Source organism: Schistocerca piceifrons, chromosome 7 (assembly GCF_021461385.2).
Source record: "Schistocerca piceifrons isolate TAMUIC-IGC-003096 chromosome 7, iqSchPice1.1, whole genome shotgun sequence".
Taxonomy (NCBI): Eukaryota; Metazoa; Arthropoda; class Insecta; order Orthoptera; family Acrididae; genus Schistocerca; species Schistocerca piceifrons.
The window spans coordinates 231,461,963-231,478,414 of NC_060144.1; the positions used below are offsets into that span (position 1 = coordinate 231,461,963).

General features: G+C 43.7%; 1 protein-coding gene across 1 annotated transcript in view; it reads left to right on the forward strand.

Moving 5' to 3' along the window:
• LOC124805585 (myrosinase 1-like) overlaps window positions 1–9,043 on the forward strand; it is a 50,218-nt gene extending 41,175 nt beyond the window's left edge. Inside the window, exon 11 of the mRNA XM_047266151.1 lies at window positions 8,917–9,043. Coding sequence (XP_047122107.1) covers window positions 8,917–9,043 — 127 coding nt within the window. The remainder of the gene's footprint in view (window positions 1–8,916) is intronic.
• Window positions 9,044–16,452: the final 7,409 nt, after the last annotated feature.

The window sequence follows — 16,452 nt, forward strand, 5'->3', positions numbered from 1 at the left end:
GCTCGTCCATCGCTACAATAAGTGCCTTAATTTAAATGGCAACTATGTAGAAAAGTAGTATTTAAGTGTGGCTTTCATCTGTATATAATAAAAAAAATTTTTTTGGCATCAGTCTACTGACTGGTTTGATGCGGCCTGCCACGAATTCCTTTCCTGTGCTAACCTCTTCATCTCAGAGTAGCACTTGCAACCTGCGTCCTCAATTATTTGCTAGACGTATTCCAATCTCTGTCTTCCTCTACAGTTTTTGCCCTCTACAGCTCCCTCTACTACCATGGAAGTCATTCCCTCATGTCTTAGCAGATGTCCTATCATCCTGTCCCTTCTCCTTATCAGTGTTTCCCACATATTCCTTTCCTCTCCGATTCTGCGTAGAACCTCCTCACTCCATACCTTATCAGTCCACCTAATTTTCAACATTCGTCTATAGCACCACATCTCAAATGCTTCGATTCTCTTCTGTTCCGGTTTTCCCACAGTCGATGTTTCACTACCATACAATGCTGTACTCCAGACGTACATCCTCACAAATTTCTTCCTCAAATTAAGGCCGGTATTTGATATAAGTAGACTTCTCTTGGCCAGAAATGCCTTTTTTGCCACAGCGAGTCTGCTTTTGATGTCCTCCTTGCTCCGTCCGTCATTGGTTATTTTACTGCCTAGGTAGCAGAATCCTTTAACTTCATTGACTTCGTGACCATCAATCCTGATGTTAAGTTTCTCGCTGTTCTCATTTCTACTACTTCTCATTACCTTCGTCTTTCTCCGATTTACTCTCAAACCATACTGTGCACTCATTAGACTGTTCATTCCGTTCAGCAGATCATTTAATTCTTCTCCACTTTCACTCAGGATAGCAATGTCATCAGCGAATCGTATCATTGATATCCTTTCACCTTGTATTTTAATTCCACTCTTGAACCTTTCTTTTATTTCCATCATTGCTTCCTCGATGTACAGATTGAAGAGTAGGGGTGAAAGGTTACAGCCTTGTCTTACACCCTTCTTAATACGAGCACTTCGTTCCTGATCGTCCACTCTTATTATTCCCTCTTGGTTGTTGTACATATTGTATATGACCCGTCTCTCCCTATAGCTTACCCCTACTTTTTTCAGAATCTCGAACACCTTGCACCATTTTATGTTGTCGAACGCTTTCTCCAGATCGACAAATCCTATGAAAGTGTCTTGATTTTTCTTTAGCCTTGCTTCCATTATTAGCCGTAACGTCAGAATTGCCTCTCTCGTCCCTTTGCTTTTCCTAAAGCCAAACTGATCGTCACCTAGCGCATTCTCAATTTTCTTTTCCATTCTTCTGTATATTATTCTTGTAAGCAGCTTCGATGCATGAGCTGTTAAGCTGATTGTGCGATAATTCTCGCACTTGTCAGCTCGCCGGCCGCGGTGGTCTAGCGGTTCTGGCGCTGCAGTCCGGAACCGCGGGACTGCTACGGTCGCAGGTTCGAATCCTGCCTCGGGCATGGGTGTGTGTGATGTCCTTAGGTTAGTTGGGTTTAAGTAGTTCTAAGTTCTAGGGGACTTATGACCTAAGATGTTGAGTCCCATAGTGCTCAGAGCCATTTGAACCACTTGTCAGCTCTTGCCGTCTTCGGAATTGTGTGGATGATGCTTTTCCGAAAGTCAGATGGTATATCGCCAGACTCATATATTCTACACACCAACGTGAATAGTCGTTTTGTTGCCACTTCCCCCAATGATTTCAGAAATTCTGATGGAATGTTATCTATCCCTTCTGCCTTATTTGACCGTAAGTCCTCCAAAGCTCTTTTAAGTTCCGATTCTAATACTGGATCCCCTATCTCTTCTAAATCGACTCCTGTTTCTTCTTCTATCACATCAGACAAATCTTCACCCTCATAGAGGCTTTCAATGTATTCTTTCCACCTATCTGCTCTCTCCTCTGCATTTAACAGTGGAATTCCCATTGCACTCCTAATGTTACCACCGTTGCTTTTAATGCCACCAAGTTGTTTTGACTTTCCTGTATGCTGAGTCTGTCCTTCCGACAATCATATCTTTTTCGATGTCTTCACATTTTTCCTGCAGCCATTTCGTCTTAGCTTCCCTGCACTTCCTATTTATTTCATTCCTCAGCGATTTGTATTTCTGTATTCCTGATTTTCCCGGAACATGTTTGTACTTCCTCCTTTCATCAATCAACTGAAGTATTTCTTCTGTTACCCATGGTTTCTTCGCAGCTACCTTCTTTGTACCTATGTTTTCCTTTCCAACTTCTGTGATGGCCCTTTTTAGAGATGTCCATTCCTCTTCAACTGTACTGCCTACTGCGCTATTCCTTATTGCTGTATCTATAGCGTTAGAGAACTTCAAACGTATCTCGTCATTCCTTAGTACTTCCGTATCCCACTTCTTTGCGATTGATACTTCCTGACTAATGTCTTGAACTTCAGCCTACTCTTCATCACTACTATATTGTGATCTGAGTCTATATCTGCTCCTGGGTACGCCTTACAATCCAGTATCTGATTTCGGAATCTCTGTCTGACCATGATGTAATCTAATTGTAATCTTCCCGTATCTCCCGGCCTTTTCCAAGTATACCTCCTCCTCTTCTGATTCTTGAACAGGGTATTCGCTATTACTAGCTGAAACTTGTTACAGAACTCAATTAGTCTTTCTCCTCTTTCATTCCTTGTCCCAAGCCCATATTCTCCTGTAACCTTTTCTTCTACTCATTCCCCTACAACTGCATTCCAGTCGCCCATGACTATTAGATTTTCGTCCCCCTTTACATACTGCATTACCCTTTCAACATCCTCATACACTTTCTCTATCTGTTCGTCTTCAGCTTGCGACGTCGGCATGTATACCTGAACTATCGTTGTCGGTGTTGGTCTGCTGTCGATTCTGATTAGGCCGGCCGAAGTGGCCGCGCGGTTCTGGCGCTGCAGTCTGGAACCGCGAGACCGCTACGGTCGCAGGTTCGAATCCTGCCTCGGGCATGGATGTGTGTGATGTCCTTAGGTTAGTTAGGTTTAACTAGTTCTAAGTTCTAGGGGACTAATGACCTCAGCAGTTGAGTCCCATAGTGCTCAGAGCCATTTGAACCATTTTTTGATTCTGATTAGAACAACCCGGTCACTGAACTCTTCACAGTAACACACCCTCTGCCCTACCTTCCTATTCATAACGAATCCTACACCTGTTATACCATTTTCTGCTGCTGTTGATATTACCCGATACTCATCTGACCAGAAATCCTTGTCTTCCTTCCACTTCACTTCTCTGACCCCTACTGTATCTAGATTGAGCTTTTGCATTTCCCTTTTCAGATTTTCTAGTTTCCTTACCACGTTCAAGCTTCTGACATTCCACGCCCCGACTCGTAGAACGTTATCCTTTCGTTGATTATTCAATCTTTTTCTCATGGTAACCTCCCCCTGGGCAGTCCCCTCCCGGAGATCCGAATGGGGGACTATTCCGGAATCTTTTGCCAATGGAGAGATCATCATGACACTTCTTCAATTACAGGCCACATGTCCTGTGGATACACGTTACGTGTCTTTAATGCAGTGGTTTCCATTGCCTTCTGCATCCTCATGTCGTTGATCATTGCTGATTCTTCCGCCTTTATAGGCAATTTCCCACCCCTAGGAGAAGAGAGTGCCCTGAACCTCTATCCGCTCCTCCGCCCTCTTTGACAAGGCCGTTGGCAGAATGAGGCTGACTTCTTATGCCGGAAGTCTTCGGCCGCCAATGCTGATTATTTATCAAAATTTAGGCAGTGGCGGGGATCGAACCCAGGACCGAAGACGTTTTGATTATGAATCAAAGACGCTACCCCTAGAGCACGGGTACATCTCCAATACTTTATTTATTTTTAATTCCAAAACGTAATGTACTTTGTGGATAGCCCTCGTATCTCATAAAGTACACATGACAGTAATAGACAATAGTATAAACAGACCATGCCATCGCTAACCTTGCTTATGAATCTGTGGAGGATTCTGATTTGGCAGATCACTACAGTAACAGAATAGTTTTCTTTATAACAAATTCCTCTTTTTCGAAACATAATGTTTGACAGGTTCATCCTACAGGTAATTTCATTTCCATTCAGATCACATATCACATGTTAATTAATGGTGTCAGTAGTACTGAAAAATTTTCTATAAATAATTCCATACATCGACATAATAATATTGTTAATTCTCGTTTTACATAGGTGGTTCAATTTTGCTGGGATCTTCTTTTTATTATAGATTCACAGATGTTACTCAGAATTGTTGTAGCTACTCTGGAATCATTATTACTGTTCTTGGTCGACATTTAAGGAAGTATGTCCCACCACCGATATTCTTTCGTAATGCTGGCGATGTTTGCTAGCAGACAGGTAGAGCAGGTGCTTAAGAAAGGGAATTCTGGGAAAGTAGTACCATTACTCTCCCGTCCCTTGATCCAGCTCAGTACCGGCCTAACTTATGTCGCCTATTTCTTGTAGTCTCACAACGTATCATTGTTTCAAGACGTTACAGATACGTTACAGTTCAAGGGAGAAAAGGGTTCACAATGTCATAATTAACGAAACGAACTTCAGAGAAATGGAGCTCACGTTATTTCATCCATTTGCTGTGTATGTATACTGAAACCTGTCAACGATAAGTATTCAATAATTAATCCAGTCAATAGAGTGCAAATCCTCCTATAAGCTTGTCATGTAGCTCTTACAGGACTCGATGAAACTCCTTTATCAGTGTGGCTTGTCGCCAGCAGTTGTGACCGAGCAGTTCTAGGCGCTTCAGCCTGGAACCGCGCGACCGCGACCACTGGTATCATGGAGAGATATAAATGGATCTGAAGAGTACGCTGTATTAGCAATTCTAATAGGAGCTGGTCGAACTCATGGAAATCGCACACGTGCTTCCGATCTGTGGGGAGGTAATGTTGCCTTTCGGCAACCATTCTTTTCTGTTGCCATGTCCAGAAACCGGTTTTTGTCTATACTGAAATTCTTGCGATTTGTCAACAGATACACAAGAGCACAGAGAATTGAAGAAACCAAGAACAAGCTACAAGCCATCAGGGTACTGTTCGACAGATTTCAGTCTAACTTGTGCAAAAACTCTATCCTTATGAATACGTGACTATTGATGAACGATTAGCAATGTACCGAGGAAACTGCCCTTTTAGGGTTTATATGAAAAGCAAACCTGGCAAGTATGGCATTAAAATTTGGGTTTGTGCTAATGTGAAGACATCTTACTTATTACGGATCCAAATTTACACAGGTATGGTGGACAATATCCGGGAAGTGAATCAAGGACAGAGAGTTGTTTTGGATCTGATGGATCCATTTCTGAATAACGGTCATGGTGTAACAACTGATAATTTTTTCACCAGTTTTCCATTGGCTGCTGAACTACTAAAACGAAACACGACATTGGTTGCTACCTTGTGCTCCAATAAGAAAGAGATTCCGAAGGAATTCTTGCCAAACAGAAAGAGAGAAGTTCACTCTTCAAAGTTTGGGTCCACAAATGACTTTACCCTAGTTTCCTATGTTCCAAACAAGGGAAAGGCAGTAATACTATTCTCTACTCAGCATAATGAGAGACAAGTGAGTGGTGAAGAAAGTAAACACAAACACGAAATCATACTGCACTACATAAAAAACCAAAAGTTCTGTAGATGATGGGGACAAAATGATAAGAGAATACAGTTGTGTTAGAGGAACGACGCGGTGGCCACTAAGAATCTACATGGAAATGATAGATATTGCAGCGCTGAATGCATATATTCTGTACACTCAAAGATTTCCTGAATGACAGAAGAATAACCGAATCCGACGTAAACTCTTCACGACTGAACTGGCATTTGGAGTCAGCAGAGACAACATGGAAGAAAGAGCCAAAAATATCAACGGTCTTCATAAATATGTACAAGATGCACTGAAAGCTTGTGGTATTGCAATTCCTACAGCATTGATGCAGACCCAGTGTTGCAAGTTACCAGTGCCACGATACCAAGATTGCAAGAGAAACGAAGATCGGAAAACAAGATTCTTTTGTGTAACGTGCAAGAAATCTGTTTGTAATATACACAGCGAAGATACTGTTACTGTGAAGTGCATGCAGTGCAGAAACATATTTGACTGAAAAGTTTAAAAAAGTCTTGTGTTATTTTACTGCAGTGACTCTTGAGGTACATAGATTATTTTAGCCGGCCAGAGTGGCCGAGCGGTTCTAGGCGCTACAGTCTGGAACCACGTGACCGCTACGGTCGCAGGTTCGAATCCTGCCTGGGGCATGGATGTGTGTGAGGTCCTTAGGTTAGTTAGGTTTAAGTAGTTCTAAGTTCTAGGGGACTGATGACCTCAGCAGTTAAGTCCCATAGTGCTCAGAGTCATTTGAACCAGATTATTTTAGTGAAAGATATAAAAATAATTTTGTACTTTGTATCTGTGATCTGATTAAATACTTCTAATAACCTTAAAAGCTGTTTTCAATACTAAATAAACCCATTCAACGGAAATAACGAAACCTGAGAACAAATATTGCAATAAAACACAATACTCTTTTGGGGTAGACCAAATACCCCGCTAGGTAAAATAGAGGTATGAAAAAGCTTGGTAACGGGAGGGTTAAGCAATGGTTGGCCTCCATCTTCCCCACACGCCCCATCTGTCTCGCAAACTAACTTAGAACCTAGGAAGGTTCGCGCTCATCCTGATAATTAAGAACTGTTTTATGTTTCACTCATGATTAAGTGCTGCCACTCCAATTGCCTCTGAAATAGAAGCCCCATCGGCGTACAGTGAAGAAGAAAAGGTGAAAGTGCATGTGAGAATACCATAGAAACTTGAAGAGTAATAATAGAAAAGAGAGTTTACACTGAGGTGTTAGAAGTCATTGGATATCTTCTAATATCGCGTCGGACCTTCTTTTTCCTGGTGTAGTGCAGCAACTCGACATGGTAAGAACTCAGCAAGTCGCTGGAGGTTTCTTGCAGAATTGTTGAGCGATGCTGCCTCTATACTCGTCCATAATTGCGAATCTGTTGCCAGTGGAGGATTTTGTGCATGAATTGACTTCTAGATTATGTCCCATAAATGGTCGATGCGATTGATGTGAGACGATTTGGGTGTCTAGAACATTCGATCGAATTGTCCAGAATGTTCTTCAAACAACTGCGAGCAACTGCGCCCAGGTGACATGCCACATTGACACCCCTAAGAATTCCATCCTTATTTGGGAACACGAAGTGCATGAATGGCTGCAAATAGTCTCCAAGTAGTCGAGCATTAACTTTTTCAGTCAATAAAAATCGATTACCTTGACCAGATAACCCAGTCCATTCCATATAAACACAACCAACACCGTTATTGAGTCAATACTAGCTTGAACACTGCATTGCTGACAACTTGGATCCATGTCTTCACCGGTCTGCGCTATACTCTAACCTTACCATCAGCTCTTACCAACTGAAATCGGAACTCACCTGACCACACTATGGCTCTCCAGTCGTCTAGGGTCCAACTGATATGGTCACGAACCCAGGAGAGGCGCTGCAGGTGATGTCGTGCTGTCAGCAAAGGCGCTCGCGTCTGTCGTCTGTAACGACAAATTTCGCAGCTCTATCCTAGCGGATACGTTCGTCGTATGTCCCACATTGATTTCAGCTAGTATTTCGAGCAGTGTTGCTTCCCTGTTATCGCTGACAACTCTACGTAAACGCCGCTGCTCTAGGTCGTTAAGTGAAGGCTGTCGGCCACTGCGTGGTCCTTGGCGAGAGGTAATGCCTGAACTTTTGTATTCTCGGCGCTCTCTCGACACTGTGGATCTCGGTGTATTAAATTCCCTAACGATTTCCGAGGTGGGATGTCCCACGTGTCTAGCTCCATTACCAATCCGTTTTCAGAGTCTGTTAATTACGGTCGTGCGGGCGTAATCACGTCTGACAACTTTACACATGACTCAAGTGAGTATGTGTGACAGTTCCGCTAGTCCAATGCCCTTTTAAACCTCATCTCTCTAATGAGTACATTATCTTACTGTGATTGTATCATTGTCACATGATAAATCATCCACTTCAGCTCTCATCTACGCATTCAAGATATTACATTTACAAACATCGAAATATATTTTTTGCACGATATAATGAGATTCAGACCCAAAATGTATACGCTTGTACAAAACACTTTAGTAAGCTACCTGCTGCAGAAAAGTGTGAAATTTGAACCCAAATGTTATTAAAAATTAATTGACCCCCCCATGTTAGCCGAGAGCGATAGTAACTTGCCACCTGGACTCTGGTAGGTGCGTCAGGCCCGGATCGAACCCCCCCTGGTGGACTACCGACTTCGGTCGGTGCGCCAGACAGCCTGGATGTGGTTTTTAGGCGGTTTTCCACATTCCACTAGGTGAATACAGGGCTGGTCCTCACTTTACGCCTCATTTACACGACTTGCAGACATCTGAACACATTCGCACTATTCCATGCAGACTGGATGCAGACACCTGGGGTACACGCATTCCATCCTGGATGGGGGGGGGGGGGGTACGGGGTGGTGGCAGGAAGGGCATCTGGCCACCTATTAAAATTCACCTTGCCAGTTCTGTCCTAACCATGTCGACTCTGCGAAACTGCAGGACATGGCACCAGTAACAGAAAGAAAGGATGTTATTAAAATGAATTGTTACCACTCGTGGGCAATCAATCCCACCTAGTATTTGAGTACCCAGAATACAGAAGTGCGGACCACATTTTGTTAGACATGAAATAATGCTTGGAGGCACTGTATTTTTTTGTATAACACAGCCAATATTAATAGATACTGCTGTGTGTTAGTGTACTCACTGTGTCATTACACTTCGCGGATAAGTGTCAGTGGATCATGACATTTCATTAAACAACCCTCTCATGTTTTCTGTGCAGGGTTAAGTTTGGACTGTACGAGGTGGATTTCAACAGTACAAACAGGACGAGGACGCCCAAAGACTCGGCCAGCTTCATGGCAGAAGTCTTCAGCAGCAAGCAGCTTCCTGACCAGTACAGCCTGTAGGAGGTACATCAGTATGTCAACGCCCAGTTTATTGCCAGATACAAAATGCATTACAGTACACGAAGCAGTAAATGTATTGTCTGCAACTACTTAATGTTAATGCACTGCCTATACAATTAAAGTTCTGAAAACAGATGTTTGCACTATAATCTCTTATTTCTCTTCACTTCAGCAAGAGCAACATCGAGCAGCAAGAGCAAGCTGAAGCAGCATAGTGTTCCACTCGTGGCCTCGCTTGAAGCATAAAATAGGAAAGATACAGGATAGCATCAAGCCAGTCGGAATACTGATAACGTGAACGTATCTAAAACAAATCCTATTCTGTAAACATTTCTTGAAATTTTTATAAAAATCGAAATACATACTCAGGTTCATTTGTCCTATTAAAGACTAAAATAAATATAAAGAAACTGTAGAAACATTACTTTTTCGATAATTTTACGAATAAACTTACGAAGTCTAAATAAATATGGATTCTACATGAATCAATATCCACATGAATACTCTGCAATTCAAACTCAACTGCCTGCAGAGGGTTTGTCGAACCATCTGTAGACAATTTCTAAACCGTACCTACTGAACAATGCACGGGAGAAATATATACATATTTTCGTGCAAGCTCTGATTTCTCTTAATTTATTACGATGGTCATTTCTCCCCACGAAGCGGTTGTCAACAAAATATTTTCCCACTCGGTGAAGGAGGCTGCTGATTGCAATGTCTTGAAAAGACGTCACCGCCAGGGAAAACACATTTGTTTTAATGATTGTTACCTCGACTCGTTATCATATCTGTGGCACTCTCTCCCCTACTTCGGAGTAATGCAAAACGATCTATGAACTTTTTCAGTATTTCCGTCAATCCTATTTCGTAAGGATCCCACACGGCGCAGCAGTGCTTCAAAAAGAAAAAGGCGGACAAGCCCAGTGTAGGCAGTCTATTTACCGGATCTATTGCATTTTGTTAGTGTATGTCCAATACAACACAGTCTTTAGTTCGACTTCTCCACAACATTTTCTATACTATCGTTCCAATTTAAATTGTTCTTCATTGTAATTCCTAGATATTTAGCTGTATTGACAGCATCTAAATTTGTGAGGTTTATTGTGTAGCCGTACTGAAATGGTTTCCTTTCAGTTCTCATGTACACAATTTCACACTTTTTATCATTTAGATTTAATTATCACTTTTCATGCCATACAGTTGTCTAGTTTAAATTATTTTGCAATTGGATTTAACACTATGTTGACTATACTAGAAAGAAAATGGCAGTATCACCTGCAGACAGCCTAAGTTGCTCAGATTGTTTCCTAAATCAGTAACAGTAGAGGACTTATAACACTTTCTTGGGTACCGCCATACATAACTTCTGTTTCACTCGATGGCTTTCCGTCAGCTACTACAAATTGTGGCAGTTCTGACAGGAAAACACGAATCCAGTCGCACAACTGAGACGATACGCCACAGGCGCGCAATTTCATTAGAAGCTACGTGTGAGGCACAGTGTCAAAAGCCTTCTGGAAATCTAGAAATATTGAATCATTTTGAGATCCCCTGTCAATAGCACTCATTATTTCGTGTGAGTGAAGAGCTAGTTTTGTTCCAAAAGAGAAATATTTCCCTACACAGTGCACGTACAGATGGTTATCTTCTTTGTAATTCATAACGTTTGAAACCACTATGTGTTCCCGCACCCTACGAAATATCGGCGTTAATGACATGTGTGTGTGATTCAACGGAATACTTATACTTCCTTGCTTGTGTATTGGTGTGGCCTGTGTCACTTCTCATTCGTTCGGTACGGATCTTTCCCTGAGAGAGCGTTTGTATATGACTACTGAACACGGAGCTATTACATGAGCGTACTCAGGATGAATGAACGAAAATTTGGACCTAGGCTAGGGTTCGAACCTGAATCTCCAGCTCGCTAGGCGTATGTACTAACCACTACGCCACCATGGCACAGTATCTTTGCACAAATGGACGGACTATCCTAGCACGCCTCCTTCTCCAGTCCAAATTCCCATTCAGAGCCACTCCATTTGGTGTGCCCCTAAGCTCAAACAGCATTGCAGAGGCTCTCCAGCTGTATTGGATTAGCGCCTCAGCGTTGAATGAGAGGGGTATTCTGTCTGAAACCCAGGCATAAGTGCCTTAATCAAGCGAAACTGTATTGTTCCAGGGACTTTTTCCTGTGTCAAGTATCTTTGATGTATGCAGGGTGGTCCATTGATCGTGACCGGGCTAAACATCTCACGAAATAAGCGTCAAACGTGAAAACTACAAAGAACGAAACTTGTCTAGCTTGAAGGGGGGAACCAGATGGCGCTATGGTTAGCCCGCTAGATGACGCTGTCATAGGTCAAATGGATATAAACTGCGGTTTTTTTTTCAATAGGAACCCCCATTTTTATAACATATTCATGTAGTACGTAAAGAAATATGAATGTTTTAGTTGGACCACTTTTTTCGCTCTGTGATAGATGGCGCTGTAATAGTCACAAACATATGGTTCACAATTTTAGGCGAACAGTTGGTAATAGGTAGGTTTTTTAAATTAAAATACAGAACGTAGGTACGTTTGAAAATTTTATTTCAGTTGTTTCAATGTGTTACATGTACCTTTATGAACTTATCATTTCTGAGAACGCATGCTGTTACAGCTTGATTAATTACCTGTAAATACCACATTAATGCAATAAATGCTCAAAATGATGTCCGTCAACCTCAATGCATTTGGAAATACGTGTAACGACATTCCGCTCAATAGAGAGTAGTTCGCCTTCCGTAATGTTCGCACATGCATTGACAATGCGCTGACGCATGTTGTCAGGCGTTGTCAGTGCATCACGACAGAAAATATCCTTCAACTCTCCTCTCAGAAGGAAATCCGGGGACGTCTGATCCGGTGAACGTGCGGGCCATGGTATGGTGCTTCGACGACCAATCCATCTGTCATGAAATATGCTATTCAATACCGCTTCAACCGCACGCCAGCTACGTGTCGGACATCCATCATGCTGGAGTACATCGCCATTCTGTCATGCAGTGAAACATCTTGCAGTAACATTACGTAGGAAATCAGCATACATTGCACCATCGATAAAGTGGGGGCCAATTATCCTTCCTCCCATAAAGCCGCACCATACATTAACCCGCCAAGGTCGCTGATGTTCCACTTGTCGCAGCCATCGTGGAGTTTCCGTTGTGCAGTAGTGCATATTATGCCGGCTTACGTTACCGCTTTTGGTGAATGACGCTTCGTCGCTAAACAGAACGCGTGCAGAAAAATCTGTCATCGTCTCGTAATTTCTCTTCTGCCCAGTGGCAGAACTGTACACGACATTCAAAGTCGTCGCCATGCAATTCTTGAGTGAGCCTTGAGCAGCCGCTGGTGAAGTATCAGTGCAGCAGCAGTGCAGTAGCGAGTCGCATATTTAGCTTTCATATTTGTTTCGTAGTTTGATTCTTAATTTCTTTCCGAGTGTTTATGAGCTTGCATATTTAATTACATAAAATTCTTGCGTATTCTCGTATTTCAGAGGAGTAACATTGCTTATTGATAGCTGTAGAGTATAAATTCGCGGAGTCGTTAGATGTTGACAGTAGGATGGATAGGGTGTGTGCGTGCTGTGTGCGGGCGCAGGAGGAACTGGCCGTGGTTCGCGAGCAGCTGAGCGTGCTGTTGACCACGGTCAGCTGCCATCAGGCTGTTGCCTCGAGGTGCAGCGACGGCGGAGGTTCTGTCGCGTCGCTTGAGACACCCCAGATGTCGCTTGCTGCGTCCGCTGACTCAGCCGCCGAGGCACCTTCTAGTGTACCCGGCGCGTTGGGACCGCCCTCACCTCAGGGTGAGTGGCGGACTGCAACGCGTTCGCGTCGCTCGAGGTGGAGGGTCAGCGTGGAGGCTGTCCGGCTGGCTTCGCCCGTTCGTCCTGTCAATGAGCGTGTGGCCGCTCCTTCAGCAGGGCCCGAGCAGGCACACGGGGGCAAAGGCTTGCCGGTTATTGGGAGCTCCAACGTTAGGCGGGTTATGGAGCCCCTTAGGGAAATAGCGTACAGGGCTGGAAAGAAATCCAACGTGCACTCGGTTTGTCTGCCGGGGGGCCTCGTCCGAGATGTGGAGGCGGCCTTGCCTGCGGCTATCGAGCGTACGGTGCGCAGTCGTCTGCAAGTAGTTGCTCACGTTGGCACCAATAATGCCTGTCGCTTGGGTTTTGAGGCGATCCTCGGTTTCTTACAGGCGGCTGGCGGATTTGGTGAAGGCCGCTGGCCTCGCACGCGGAGTGCAAGCAGAGCCCTCTATTTGCAGCATCGTTCCCAGGGTGGATCGGGGTCCTTTGGTTTGGAGCCGAGTGGAGGGTCTCAACCAGAGGCTTCGTCGACTCTGTGACGGTCTTGGCTGCAGATTTCTAGACTTGCGCTATTGGGTGGGGAATTGTAGGACGCCCCTATAGGTCAGGGGTGCACTACAAAAAGGAAGCGGCTACTCGGGTAGCAGAGTACTTGTGGCGTGCACATGGGTTTTTTTTTTTTTAGGCTAGGCAGAAGTGCGAGGTGTCCGGATGAACACTCACCAGTCGACGTGCAGGCAGAGAAATCAGGACGCGCTCAGCGTAAAGACACTTCAGCTATCAAGATATTAGCAGTAAATTTTCAGAGTGTTCGGAATAAAGTTCCTGAATTTACTGCCCTCTAGGAAGCGTGTGGCGCGCAAATTATTCTCGGGACTGAGACCTGGCTGAACCCTGAGATAGGAAGTTCTGAAATATTTAGTGAGGGTTGGAACGTGTATCGGAAAGACAGATTAGACACTGTAGGAGGTGGTGTCCTCATTGCAGTTGACAAAATATTGTGTCTACCGAGGTCGAAGTAGAGTGTGATTGTGAAGTTATCTGGACACGTTTAACAGTGCTAGGGGAAATAAAGTTAATTTTGGGGTGTTATTACTAGCCACCAGGCTCCACCGTGACATTTCTAGAGTCATTCAAAGGGAGTCTACATTCTGTATCGCAGAAGTACCCGGATCATGCTATATTAGTCTGCGGCGACTTCAACCTACCTAGTATAGTCTGTGATGTCTATGGTTTCATTACAGGTGGTACAGACAAGCCGTCGTGTGAATTACTTTTGAACACATAATCCGAAAACTGTCTTGAGCAGCTAAATCGACAGCCAACGCGCAATGGAAATATTTTAGTTCTGGTAGCCACGAACAAACCAGACCTCATCGACGGTATCAGTGTTGAGATAGGGATTAATGACCATGATGTTGTCATTACGACTATGGTTACGAAAGTTAAAAAGTCGGTCAAGAAGGCTAGGAGAGTATTCTTACTAGAAAGAGCAGATAAGCAGTTGTTAGCATCCCACTTAGTAAATGAATCGACTTCACTTACTTCCGGTACGATGGACGTAGAAGAATTATGGGCAAATTTTAAACACATTGTAAATCACGCATTGGACATGTATGTGCTGAAAAAGTGGGTTACGGACGGAAAAGCCCCACCGTGGTTTAACAGCGCAATTCGGAGAATGCTCAGGAAGCAAAGGCAGTTGCACTCGCGGTACAAGAAAGATCGAGAGAATGAGGACAGGTAAAAGTTAGTAGAGATTCGTGCTGCTGTACAAAGAGCGATGCGCGAAGCATTCAACCAATACCACCTACATACCTTAGAAAAAGATCTTGCTGAAAACCCAAGGAAATTCTGGTCCTATGTAAAATCAGTAAGCGGGTCAAAAGCTTCCATCCAGTCACTCACTGATCAGTCTGGCCTGGCAACGGAAGACAGCAAAACGAAAGGTGAAATTTTAAATTTAGTATTTGAGAAATCTTTCACGCAGGAGGGTCGTACAAACATACCGCTGTTTGAGTCTCGTACAGATTCCCGTATGGAGGACATAGTGATAAGACATCCCTGGGGTTGTGTAGCAGCTGAATGGGTTGAAAATAAATAAATCGCCAGGTCCTGATGGGATTCCAATTCGGTTTTACAGAGAGTACTCTACTGCATTGGCTCCTTACTTAGCTTGCATTTATCGTGAATCTCTTGCCCAACGTAAAGTCCCGAGCGACTGGAAAAAAGCGCAGGTGACGCCTGTATATACGAAGGGTAGAAACACGGATCCTCAAAATTACAGACCAATATCCTTAACATCGGTTTGTTGCAGGATTCTCGAACATATTCTCAGTTCGAATATAGTGAATATCCTAGAGACAGAGAAGTTGTTCTCGAAGCATCGGCACGGCTTTAGAAAGCATCGCTTCTTTGAAACGCAACTCGCCCTTTTTCACACGATATCTTGCGAACCATGGATGAAGGGTATCAGACGGATTCCATATTCCTTGACTTCCGGAAAGCGTTTGACTCGGTGCCCCACTGCAGACTCCTAAGTAAGGTACGGGCATATGGGATTGGTTCCCAAGTATGTGAGTGGCTCGAAGACTTCTTAAGTAATAGAACCCAATACGTTGTCCTCGATGGTGAGTGTGGATCAACTGGAGTGCCCCAGGGAAGTGTGGTAGGTCCGCTGTTGTTTTCTGTCTACATAAATGATCTTTTGGATAGGGTGGATAGCAATGTGCGGCTGTTTCCTGATGATATTGTGGTGTACGGGAAGGTGTGTCGCTGAGTGACTGTAGGAGGATACAAGATGACTTGGACAGGATTTTTAATTGGTGTAAAGAATGGCACCTGACGCTAAATGTATATAAATGTAAATTAATGCAGATGAATAGGAAAAAGAATCCTGTAATGTTTGAATACTCCATTAGCAGTGTAGCGCCTGACACAGTCACATCGATTAAATGTTTGCGCGTAACGTTGCAGAGCGATATGAAGTGGGACAAGCATGTAATGGCAGTTCTGGGGAAGGCGGATGGATAGTCGTCTTCGATTCATTGGTAGAATTTTGGGAAGATGTGGTTCATCTGTAAAGGAGACCACATATAAAACACTAATACGACCTATTCTTGAGTACTGCTCGAGCGTTTGGGATCCCTATCAGGTCGGATTGAGGGAGGACATAGAAGCAATTCAGAGGCTGGCTGCTCGATTTTTTACTGGGAGGTCTGATCATCACGCGAGTGTTACGGAAATGCTTCAGGAACTCGGGTGGGAGTCTCTAGAGGAAAGGAAGCGTTCTTTTCGTGAATCGCTACTGAGTAAATTTAGAGAACCAGCATTTGAGGCTGGCTGCAGTACAATTTTACTGCCGCCAACATACATTTCGCGGAAAGTCCACAAAGATAAGATAAGAGAAATTAGGGTTCGTACAGATTCATATAGACAGTCATTTTTCCCTCATTCTGTTTGAGAGTGGAACAGGGAGAGAAGATGCTACTTGTGGTACGAGGTACCCTCCGCCACGCACCGTATGGTGGATTGTGGAGAGTGTATGTAGATGTA